The sequence below is a fragment of the Dermochelys coriacea genome, chromosome 2, assembly GCF_009764565.3.
Source record: "Dermochelys coriacea isolate rDerCor1 chromosome 2, rDerCor1.pri.v4, whole genome shotgun sequence".
Taxonomy (NCBI): Eukaryota; Metazoa; Chordata; order Testudines; family Dermochelyidae; genus Dermochelys; species Dermochelys coriacea.
In genome coordinates this window covers 267,798,015-267,809,734 of record NC_050069.1, presented here as the reverse complement: position 1 = coordinate 267,809,734, position 11,720 = coordinate 267,798,015, and the positions used below count along the sequence as shown (strand labels likewise).

Sequence of the window (11,720 nt, the reverse complement as noted above, 5' to 3'; positions counted from 1 at the left end):
GGACAGGGGAGGGCAGTGGGAGCAGAACTGGGGGTCTGAACTGGAGCTGCTGAGGCTGGGGAAGGGAATGCGTGGAGCTAAGGGGGTCTGGATCAGAGCTGGGGCCAATGCGGGATTGGAGCAGCTGAAGGGATCTGAGGGGAAGGAGCTGGGGGAGGGCTTGTGGGGGGGTGAACCAAGGCTGGGGGGGGTGGATCAGGGAAGTGGAGTCAGGAGGGGAGCTAAAAGGGCGTGGGGCAGGGGAGAGGAGATCAGGGGTGGGAGAGCCTAGGGCTGGGCTGATGGAGGCTGGAGAGGGGTTGAAGGAGAGCTGGGGATGGGGCGGGGGCTGGAAAGGGGACCGGCCTGGGGCTCTGGGGAAGTGAGCCAGGAGCTGGGTGGGCTGGAGGAAGGTTATTAGTTACTGTACTTGTACCGCCTTTGCACCCAGAGGCCTCCAGCGACATCAGGGCCCCAAGGTGCTAGGTGCTGTACAAAACCAGTGTGAGCAACGGGCTCTGCTCAGAAGAGCTGACAGGCTGAATGGCCAAGACAGACAAAGGGTGGGGGGAAAGGAGGCACCATTAGCCCCAGTTTACAGAGCGGGAGCTGAGGCCCCAGGCCAGACAGGGAGTCTAGGACCTAGACTTCCTGATTCCCAGCTGTGTGCCTAACCCCCAAAACCAGCCTTCCTTTCCTAAAGGCTGGAGGAGCTAAGGGTCTGCAAACTGACTCCTAATTGGAGTTCCTGTGCAGGGGAGTCTTCCTCCTTTTGGTGTGTTGTTACTGGCTTTCCAGAGGCTGCTTTTGGGGGTGGTTCTGTGACTGGCCCTCCATCACTGACCTGTCATTGCCCCAGGACTCGGACTGGCCTCTCTCTTCCCCCAGGCACAGCTGCCGTCAGGCCGAGCGACTCTCCCCTCCTGGGGTCATACGGCTGTGAAGCCAGCCATCGAAGGGTCTGGTTCCCTGCATGTGCTGCCCCGTCATATCAGAGCTCAGTGGTGGTGAGCAAAAGAGCTCCCACCAGCTGGGAGGAGCAGAGTGAAACGGGGTGGGTAGGGAAGGGGGGTCAGCTCGCGCTGGCCCAGCTGAGGGGGATTGGGAGCTGGGAGGCAGCAAAGGGGAGCTCCCTGATGATTGAGTCCCTGCCTGAAGGCCCCTCTGAAAGTGCTCCAGCCTCTCAGCCCCCCATTGTGCCTGCCAGGCAGCCCCACGTCAAAGGGTGGCCAACCCCTGATGCTGCTTTGGAGAACGGGCCACGTGGAAGGGACACTGGTCTGGGCTGTGGACCCAGCACTTGGAAGATGGAAACGCAGAGCCCCTTTTGCCCCCAGGGAAAGGAGCAAGAGGCAGGAAGAGAACCCCAGGCCTGCGGGATTGATTTCACAGCATGATAATCCGTTATCCCCATCTCTCAGGGACACCATGGAGGATTCATTCCAGCCCCGGGTTTGGCTGCCCCCTTGTGCCCGTCAAGTATCAGAGGGGTAGCCGTGTTAGTCTGGATCTGTGAAAGCGGCAAAAAGAGTCCTGTGGCACCTTATAGACTAACAGTTCATAGATTCATAGATTCTAAGGTCAGAAGGGACCATTCTGATCATCTAGTCCGACCTCCTGAAAAGCAAGTGGCTTTGCTGACCTGAGCAGGCAGATAGCGGATGCCTGGGATGCCATTAAAAGATTTGTCCTTATACCTTTATCAATTTGACTGGGGCACGCACTTCAGCATCAACTTCACCATCAAAGAGACGAACTGCTGGAAAAGCGTGGCTGGCTACCGCCTTGAGGACTGCAGATATCGGCCAAATGGGGTAGGTGTGAAACACAGTTGCCAACTTTTGTGAGCACGTGTTTCTTATAACAGATATGGAATGGGATGGTAGTGATGAGACACAGGCCCTAGCTAGAGTCTGGAGTCTGCAGCATCCAGAGGACTTGGCTCAGTGCTCCCGGGGTGGCCTGAAAAATGACCCCGTGCTGCATCCAAAAGGCTTTACTCCAGCACTGCCATCACTAGGTTGTTATGTTCTGGGGTCCTGAGAGGCCCCAACCAAGAACAGTGTCCCATTGTGCTAGGTGCTGTACAGACACATAGTAAGAGAGTCCCTGTCCCGAAGAGCTTACAGTCTAGAGAACACAAAGTGCAGGAGGGGAAACAGAGGCAGAGAGAAGATCAGCAGCTGAGCCGGCAACAGACCCCAGTTTCTCTGGCTACTAATCCAGCGCTCTATCCCCTGGACCATGCTGCCTTCCAAGAGCCACCAGCACTGGTCTGGTCTTTCTTTCCTCCACAGCGGGGAGCTGCAGAGCTCATTGGTACTCAGCTGTTCGACATACTGAAACTAAACGACCTCCCAGGTCACCCGGTGCTGCTCCAAACAAAACTAGCTCACTGACGTTTGAGCCGGTCTCCGAGCAAGCAGCAGAAAGGGGCCACAGACACCGGGCACGGTCTAAGCGTCTTTCATGGCATCGGGGCTTGTCTGAATGATGCCAGCTGTGGTGAGACCCAAGGAGCAGGGCTGATGCAAGTGTTCCAGTGGAGACCCGGGCGGGAGGATCCCAGCAGCAGAGGTACAGGTGAGCTGGAAACAGCAGCAAACAGCACTGGGAAGGCAATGACTCAAGTCAGGCACGCTAAGAATTCGGGCTGGTTCACCCTTGTGCATTCCTGGGACAGTGCAAGGCTTCCTGACAGCCTCTCTGATGAATACCTGGCAGGGTGAACTTATGCAGGATCCCATCTCGTTACTGCCACAGGAGACCATTGCACTTCCCAGATGAGAAAAAGACACAGTCCCGGGGCTTTAGATTTCAATCTAAACACTCCTTAATTACTATTAAGGTCACATCCAGAGGTCCCATTCAGGATCCATATCTCATTGGACTGGCCTGTTCACACGCCAAGTAAAAGACAGGACCGGCTGTGAAGAGACTAGTGCCATAGAGTTCGGGGCAGGATCTGAATTCCTTGGGCTTCCTTGGGATTTTACTTTAGGTTCATCAGTGCACTAGTACTATTAATATTAGCTCTTATTCAGGGCCTTTAAGGGTCTCTCTCTCTCTCTCACACACACACACACACAAGTTGGCCGAGTGGCAGCTGATTTGCTTTGCAATACGTGAAGCTTCCTGTGGGAAGATCACTCAGGGACCCAGAGTGAAGATCCAGTGACTCGAAGTTGAAGTCACTCATGTTAATTTGTGTATAAAGTGCCCGTTTTTAACAATGAGGGCAGTCAAGCTCTGGAAGAGCTCACCCAGGGGATGTGGTGGATTCTCATCTCCCAGAGCCTCTCAGTCAAGAGTGGCCATCTTTCTGAATGGCCCACTCTGGTTCAGTCACAAGCTACCAGGCTTGGTGCAGGAATTGCTGAGTGAAAACCCCTGAAACCCAAGACATGTGGTCTAGCCATATGCCCTTGTACAGTCACAGCAGCCATTATTTGGAGGCCGTCTGTCGTGTTCTCAGGAAGGCACCCCAGGTGGGAGATAAGCTTCTCTTAAGGCCTATTGTTTTTTCTTCATAGCTCATTGCCCTGAATAGGCCCTTCCCCAGCAGCTGTCTAGACTGAAAGCATCTTGTCTAGTGGGCATTACACAGGTGTAACTACATTTGAAATACAGATACATGGTCAATATTCATAACTTCAGATACAAAAATGATACATGCATACAAATAGGATAATCATATTCAGCAAACATCACTTTTCCAATGACACTCACATGACTTATCTTGCATTATAATTATGTCATAATCCTATCATAATAATATCACTGCGAAGAATATTGGTTGCAGTGTCACACCAGACACCTGGGAAATAATTCTCTGGAGTAACTCAGAGCCTGGCCCATCCACTCTCCCGTTTCCAGCCATTGGCAATATTTGCTACTATCTGCAGTCGCAGATCGGCTACATGCCACTGGAGGCAGTATCATCGTATCCTCCCCTCCATAAAATCATCAAGCTCAGTTTTGAAACCAGTTAGGTTTTTTGCCCCCACTGGGAGTTGTAGGATCTAAGATAGTTAAGACAGGAACTTCAAGCCCTCCAAATCCACAGATGAATGCTGCCCAATGTTTAGAAAATTCACAGATCTGGATCTAAATTTGAAAGCTGGTTCCAATCTGCATCACAGGCCAATCCCAACCCCTCGGTAGGTCCAAGTGCCTCTGAGCGGAGGAAGAATCAAACTCTGGATTCGACCACCCAACGCTAAAGGATAATACAGTAAAGCAGTTTCACAGGACACTTCCCCATGGCAGGAATTCTGCCACTGCCTTCACTCGTCCTCGCTTATACTGGTTTCACACTTTCTAACAACACAAAGAATTCAGGGACAGGTTTTCAACAACACATGCCATGGAAAGCGGGTAACTGCCCATAAAAACATGATTGGCTAGCAATTGCTGAGCAGAATGACCCCATTCGTGTGCGCACTCATCCATGCAATTCATTATTTATCCATGCAATTGCAGGAACACGCATGTGCCTAGCTTTCTGGAAATCGGGCCCTGATCCCTTACAGCAATGAGCACCATCCCTCTAAAGGCAGGCAAATATGCAGGAGATATTGCAAATTCTATGGGATACCAAAGTCCTGGTTGCATTTGAACAAGCAGGGCAGGAATGTCTATTTCCACATTCAGCATTAGAGAAAACGACCCGGACAGTAATGCTGCATGACATCTGGGGTGCGGGCCCCAGCATGCACCCACCTGGGGTTCTGTTCGATCTTATGTTTTAAAGAATGTTGGAAGGAAACCGCACAATATATGAGCCCTTGTTGCCAAGAAGGCCAATGGCATTTTGGAATGTATAAGTAGGGGCATTTCCAGCAGATCGAGGGACATGATCGTTCCCCTCGATTCGACATTGGTGAGGTCTCATCTGCAGTACTGTGTCCAGTTTTGGGCCCCACACTACAAGAAGGATGTGGAAAAATTGGAAAGCGTCCAGCGGAGGACAACAAAAATGATTAGGGGACTGAAACACATGACTTATGAGGAGAGGCTGAGGGAACTGGGATTGTTTAATCTGCGGAAGAGAAGAATGAGGGGGGATTTGATAGCTGCTTTCAACTACCTGAAAGGGGGTTCCAAAGAGGATGGATCTAGACTATTCTCAGTGGTAGCAGATGACAGAACAAGGAGTAATGGTCTCAAGTTGCAGTGGGGGAGGTTTAGGTTGGATATTAGGAAAAACTTTTTCACTAGGAGGGTGGTGAAACACTGGAATGCGTTACCTAGGGAGGTGGTGGAATCTCCTTCCTTGGAAGTTTTTAAGGTCAGGCTTGACAAAGCCCTGGCTGGGATGATTTAGTTGGGGTTGGTCCTGCTTTGAGCAGGGGGCTGGCCTAGATGACCTCCTGAGGTCCCTTCCAGCCCTGATATTTTATGATTCTATGTGCTGGGTTTGCATGAGGACAGTCATCTCTCTACAACTGGTGCTAGAGAACCTAACCCCCAATGGATTCATAACCTCTGTGGATCAGACAGAGGGGGACAGACGCTGAACAGCAGAGCACATCTGAGAGGCACAGGCCCGCCGACGAGGGGAGGGCAAAAGGGGCAAGCACCGGGATGGGCCAAAGGGCTCCTAGGCAGGCGCAGGGTGTTACCAGCAGTGGCAAAGGCAGCCGAGCAGGTATGTGGAAGCCCTGGCTGTCATAGATGCCGAGTTTCTAATCTACCGGGGATGGGGGGGCTCCCGCCTGCTCTGCCCAGTTCCCCGCACACGCACCACCCCCACCCTGCTTTTTTCTTCCCCTCGCCTCTTCCTGCCCCACCCTGCCCCATTCTGCCCCCTCCCCCGAGCACGCTGTGCCCTCGCTCCGCCCCCCCAGCGCCTCCAGATGCCATGAAACAGCTGATCCGCAGCTGGCAGTACGCACTGGGAGGGAGTGGGAGGCGCTGATTGGCTGGGGGGAGGGGGAGGTTCTGTTGGGGGGCTGCCAGTGGGTGGCTCAGCACCCACCATTTTTTCCCCGTGGGTGCTCCAGTCGGCGCCTGTGCCGGCTGTGCTGGAAGAGCGAGGTGGGCGCCGGAAGTGCAGCCAGCAGCAGCTCGCTGGGCACCAGCCAGCGCAGGTGCAGCACTGCTCAAACATCAGGCGGATGGCGTCTGTGCGGGCGCAGCTGGTGTGTGTGTGCACCAGCCGCCGCACAGGGTCCAGCTCCTGGTGTGGACACCAGGCCAGCAGCAGCATGGGGCCCAGCTCCGGCCCAACCTGCACGAATCAAACCCCAGCCATCCCTTTGTAGGGGGCCCATTGACTGTTCTGCCCTGGGGCCCCGAATTGCTGTCGGAGAGGAGAGGCACCTGGGGGTTTTCAGAGCAGAAACAAGAGCCGGCAAAATTTCCCTTAGCGTCCCCAGGGACAACATGTGCCTATTATCTTGCTGACTCGCAGTGGTGTTATCTTGCCTGGGTGATCACAGCATATGAAGTAATGAATCCAAGGTTAACGGGAGGTCAGGAAATTACAGTCTTGCCTCATCGAGAGCCCGCTCCCTCCCTTTCCAGTGTGCCAGCTTTTTTTGCTAGTGAATCCAAGTGTTTTCAGCAACATCAGAAAATCCGCCCCCTCTCCCTCTCCCGAAATCAAGCATCTCCCTGGGTGTGCATGCACCAACTGGCCAGGAGGGGACTCTTGGCACTGAAGGAAACCTGCCTCCTTCAGCAAAGGGCTTTCACAGTCCATCACAGGCCACCTTGCATAAGGGACCAGAGGAGGCAGGGCATAAAAGGGCTTCCCCCTAAGGCCACAGGGCTACATTCCCAGCTCACACTCCAAGGCCTACGACTGAGGATGGAGAGCTGCTGGGGAGTCCTGATGATGCTCGGGGTGGCTGTAGCAACCACCACATCACCTCCTCCTCCACAGCAGATGCTGAGCTATGAAGAGGCTGTTTCCCTGGCCATAGACCTCTACAACCAAGAACCACACGTAGACTTTGCCTTCCGACTCTTAGAAGCAGAAGCCCAACCTGACTGGGTAAGTACCTGGAGACATATGTAGTAACTGCTGCTGGATATCAGAGACCAAGCCTTGGGACCCTGAGTTCTGACAGTCCCCTAAATGTATAGGCTATCCTAACCCCCTTCTTGGCTTGTAGACAGGGCCAGCTAGTTACAACACAGAAACTTCTTGCTTCCTGCGAACAACCGGCTCCACTTCAAATGCTGATCATAGATCAGCCTCTCATTTTGATTTAATGAGATAGGTGGGAATGATCCAGCTGGCCCCCTCTTGATTTCACACCCCTACACCTAGCGCATTAAAATGGTGCACGTGCTGCTCTCGCTAGACTTCAGCAGACGTTGGGGATGGCTCATAACTCCAAGGATCAGGCCAGTTGTGTCGGCTGTTAAATGGAGCAGGCACGTACTGGCTGCATGGCAATAGCCAATGAAAAATCAGAAGGATGCTCAGTCTGGAAGTTTTCCTGAGGGGGGAAATAAAGGTCTGGGTAGATCCTGGGGCTCTGAGAAGAGGTAAAATCCCACTCTCAGCTAGCAAGTGGAGTGATCTACAGCTGGGCCACTCCTACTGCCCCCAGATTTGAGGAGCAGGTTTGGAAGGTTAAGGCTACAGTGGGGGAGTCTCTCTAAGTCCCAAGACAGAGGTTAGGGTTACGACAACCCTGTGTGATGGTTACAGTGAGAGATGGGTTAGTGATTGGTTTAGGTCTCGGGCTCTGATTTGCAAACTGGAGCTTTCTTTGCAATCTTACCTGATTTTTCCAGTCTGGGTCAGGTTCCCTTTTCTATATGTGCACATAGCCCTTTGTTAGTAGTCATATATGCAAAGGCAGAGGGAAACCATAATGTGACGACATTTAGAACCCTAGACCCATCGGGTTACCAGGGACTGCAAGGGTGATCTAGTCTAACCCCTGCCAAAATGCAGGATTTGTTGTGCCTAAACCATCCAAGCCAGGTGGCTAGCTAGTCTCCTTTTGAAAACCACCAGTGAGTCTTTTCTGTGTTTGCACACTGCCTAGCACAATGGGGTATTGGTCCCTGAGTGGGGCTCAGAAGTGCCATGCCAATTATAATCAGAGGTGGCTTATGTCTCACTGTGTAATTAACGGGCAATGAATAGGCTAGAGAAGTCTTATTTACATATCCTTAAACCATGTGCAACAATATGATTTATTTTCAATGTACAGCTACCGCTCGATTGAATACTGACAGATACCGCAAAAGCTTGTTTCTCTCACCCACAGAAGTTGGCTCAATAAAAGATATTACCTCCCCCACCTTGTCTCTCTAAGATACCTCGATTGCAATAGCGCCCTTTGCCATGTATTAGTTACCTGCCAGCGGAGGAATTTCCTGCTGCACGCACTGGAGAGGTTAATTTAGCAGAGCATCTCAATGACGAGAGTGAATGCTCCCTAGCAGATAAATGCACATTGGTGCATTGCTAGTGACCAGTGCAGAGTTAATGCCATGTTTTAATTTCTTCTCAGGCTGCGACCAATGAAACCCTCCAGCTGCTGGAGTTTACAGTGAAAGAGACTGAGTGCCCCGTGTCTGAGAACCTGCTCCTTGATGAATGTGACTTCAGGAGCAATGGGGTAAGGAGATGCTCTGTGTTTTGAAGTGCTCCGTTTCCTCCTCCTAAGGATTGGGAACAGGACTGGGTTCTTGATGTCCATCCATTCTCGTTATTCCTAAATGCTATCCAGTCTCCCAGGGAGCATCTGGGAGAGCCCCATAAACTGCAGCCTTCCGCAGCCTTGTGTTTGGGGCGGAGAGGTCCTGAGCCCTGATGGATTCAGATCAGAATCCAAACTTCTCCTCAGTTAAAGGGGTCTGGGATAAAGTACTAGGTTCAGGCTGGTCATTTTAGCCCAGGTAAACAACCCCCTCCAGAAGCCAACACACCCATGACAAACACAATGTTCAAAGGCTGTCGGCTGCACCCTGTCCTAGCTGCGTGGCAGCCTCCCCACGGACCCTCGAGATGGCTGCACCTGTAGGATGAGAAGGAACAGTTCCAGAAGAGGGAGGATGAGCGTGTGGTGAAGAGCACTGGACACGGACGCAGGAAACCTACATTTAATTTCTGGCTCTGCCATAGAACACCCTGTGCATCTGGGCAAGTCCCAGCCTGTCTGGGCCCCAGCTCCCCACCTGTCAAACAGGGAATATCCCTTCTCCCATCCTTTGTCTCTTTGTGGGTGTCTGCCTGTGGCTCTCGCATCATACTACTACGCCCTAGCTCTTACACCGCACTTCTCAGCCGGAGATCTCAAAGCACTTCCTGGTCTTTAATGTAGTTATCCTCAGAGAAATGTTATCCCCAATTTACAGACACAGGGAGACTCAGTGACATGCCCCAGGGAATTGAATCCTGGTATCCCTAGTCCAAGGGCAGTCCTTAATTGCTGGACCAGCCATCCTCTGTGGCAACCAATATCTTGGCTGGGCTCTCTAGGCACTACCATAAGGCAAATAATAAGTAACAATAATTCCAGCTGAAGGCGCTTATCGAAAAGGCCCTAAAGAGCACTAAGCCTTCCAATCCTGTTGTCCTCAGGAGTCTAGACAGCAAGCAGCGTGACTGCGGGTCCTGGAGGCAGAGAGAGCGGACATGCTTGACAGCTTTAGCGGCTCCTCTTTAACGAGTCTCTCTCTCCCGAGCAAGAAACCGGGGGCATTTCAAAAAGATTTCACTGCAGCTCAAGAACTGAAATTCTGGCGTGTTCCCCTCTCTGGCCTCTCTCCCTTTGATACGTACCCACGGCCCCTGGGAGCGTCCCTGGAGATGTGGATTCATATCGAGGGAAGAATGCATCCCCCCATTGAGCTGCATGTGACACATTATCTGTGGTGATTTACTTGACTGCTGATCCTGGTCCCAGCAGGCAGCTAGGACAGGGTGTAGCGGGCAGGCCGTAACCCCCCCGCATGACCACTCTAAGACAACTTGCAGGCCCTTCCTTAGATGAGATGTCTCCCAAGAGTCCTGGGAACAAGACCTGTCTCCTCTGTGACGTGTTAACAACAGAGGGACATCAAACACCAGAACACCTGGAACGGACCAGACACTTTGCTAAACGTCCCCTGCTCAGTCCCATGGGGGTTTGGTTCCACTACCCACCCCTTCTCTGGAAATAAACCGATGGGACGTCCTGTGACACTGATCTGTCTTCTCCTCTTTCCTCCCTTGCAGGTGGTGAGAGTGTGCTCAGGAACCATCTCCACTGAGCCGGAGGCCCCCTTGGTTCTGCTCACCTGCGACACGGTGGCTCAGGAGGTGAGCTTTCCATTCGGCTGGTGTGCGGCACACTTGGGCTGGGTCAGAGAGTCCACACTGTAATGCTGTCCCCAGGATGGCTGCCCAAGGGCATGCGCTTGGGGCACAGTCACAAGAGAGGCTCTGGCCTGGTCTGATTGGCAGCCCTTGTATTTTGTATTGTATTTTGCAGCCCTTCCTCCCACTGCTAATAAGGAGTCCGACACTCCCCACATTTTGCAGGATTGAGGGGTGGGCACAGGGTTTGGAAAGTCAATGCTAGTGACAGTACCTAGCTCTTCTATAGCACTTTACATGTTCAAAGCACTGTCCAGATGTGAACGTTGAGGAATATTATGGGATAGAATCACTGATTCCAACACAGGACTTCTCTAAATAGACATAGGGGCCTGCTGCATGGCTTCTCTTCCCTATAACAGGTCCCTCCCTGCTATAGAGAAATGATGCACTGTAGATAACACACACAACACCACATCTCCCACACTTGGGGAGAAATGAGTTAGAACCACCACCACCACCAGGTCCCTTAGCTCCAAACACACAGGCCCTGGCCTCTTGAGCCAGAGAAGGCCTCCCTTAGCTAGTGGCAATACTAGGTCTCTTCTCCTTCTTATAGGCCAAGCCACTAGGGGACACCATCTCACAAACACACACGGAGCTGGAATATTACACCACACAAGTGGGCCAACAGAGATGAAGCGATGCTCTTAGTTCCAGACTTCCCAGGTTCAGTTCCTGCTCGCAGCTCAAGCAGGACAATTCTGCCACATTCTTACAAAAGGGGAGTCTGAACACCGCATCTAAACGGAGATTTCCCCCACACTGCAAGATGAAACATGCAAGAGCGGGGCAGATGTAGGGGAAGGCAGAGAGCCACAGCGAAAGCAAACCCTGCCCTTGTAGAGCAGATGCCAGTCTCCCAGGAAATGCTCACTGGCTTTTCTCTCTTTCTAGCGTATTCGTGTCAGGAGGTCCATATTCAGAAAACTCAGGAGGAAAATCAAAAAGGGTCTTAAGAAAGGGATCCGGCACCTCCTGGCTGGTGGAAGACAAGGCCCTCCCCGAGGAGGGAGACCAGGAATGATATAGAGAGCCATGGGCTGCCACTCCATTGAACCTGACAGCAGCTCTCCATAGACCCACACTGGACGAACAAGAGGCCTGAAGAATCACATCTGACCATCTTTGGGCAAACTCCTGCCAGTGATAGCTGGGTTGTTAATTCCATGTGGTTCATTATGCTCGTTACAATAAAATGTGGTGGCGTTTTAATTTGTAAAGTATTTGCCATTGTCTCTTTACATCCCAGCACCGAGCTGTGGCTTTCCCATCTGTGCTGGGGAGGGACAGATGACACACTCAGATGGAGATTTGAACCTAAGGAAGGCACCTGTCCTTATTAGCAAATGAAAAACACTAGGCAGGATCGGTCTCCATTCCTCACCCTCACCGAAGTTGCTAGGAAAGG

At 52.2% G+C, this 11,720-nt stretch overlaps 1 protein-coding gene across 1 annotated transcript; it reads left to right on the top strand.

Annotated features, from left to right (window-relative positions):
- The first annotated feature begins 6,613 nt into the window (after window positions 1-6,613).
- LOC119851199 (cathelicidin-2-like) lies at window positions 6,614-11,532 on the top strand. Its single transcript, XM_038390640.2, has 4 exons — window positions 6,614-6,979; window positions 8,460-8,567; window positions 10,169-10,252; window positions 11,207-11,532. The coding sequence occupies exons 1-4, from the start codon at window positions 6,794-6,796 to the stop codon at window positions 11,339-11,341; spliced, it is 513 nt and encodes a 170-aa protein (XP_038246568.2). The 5' UTR covers window positions 6,614-6,793; the 3' UTR covers window positions 11,342-11,532.
- The last annotated feature ends 188 nt before the right edge of the window (window positions 11,533-11,720 follow it).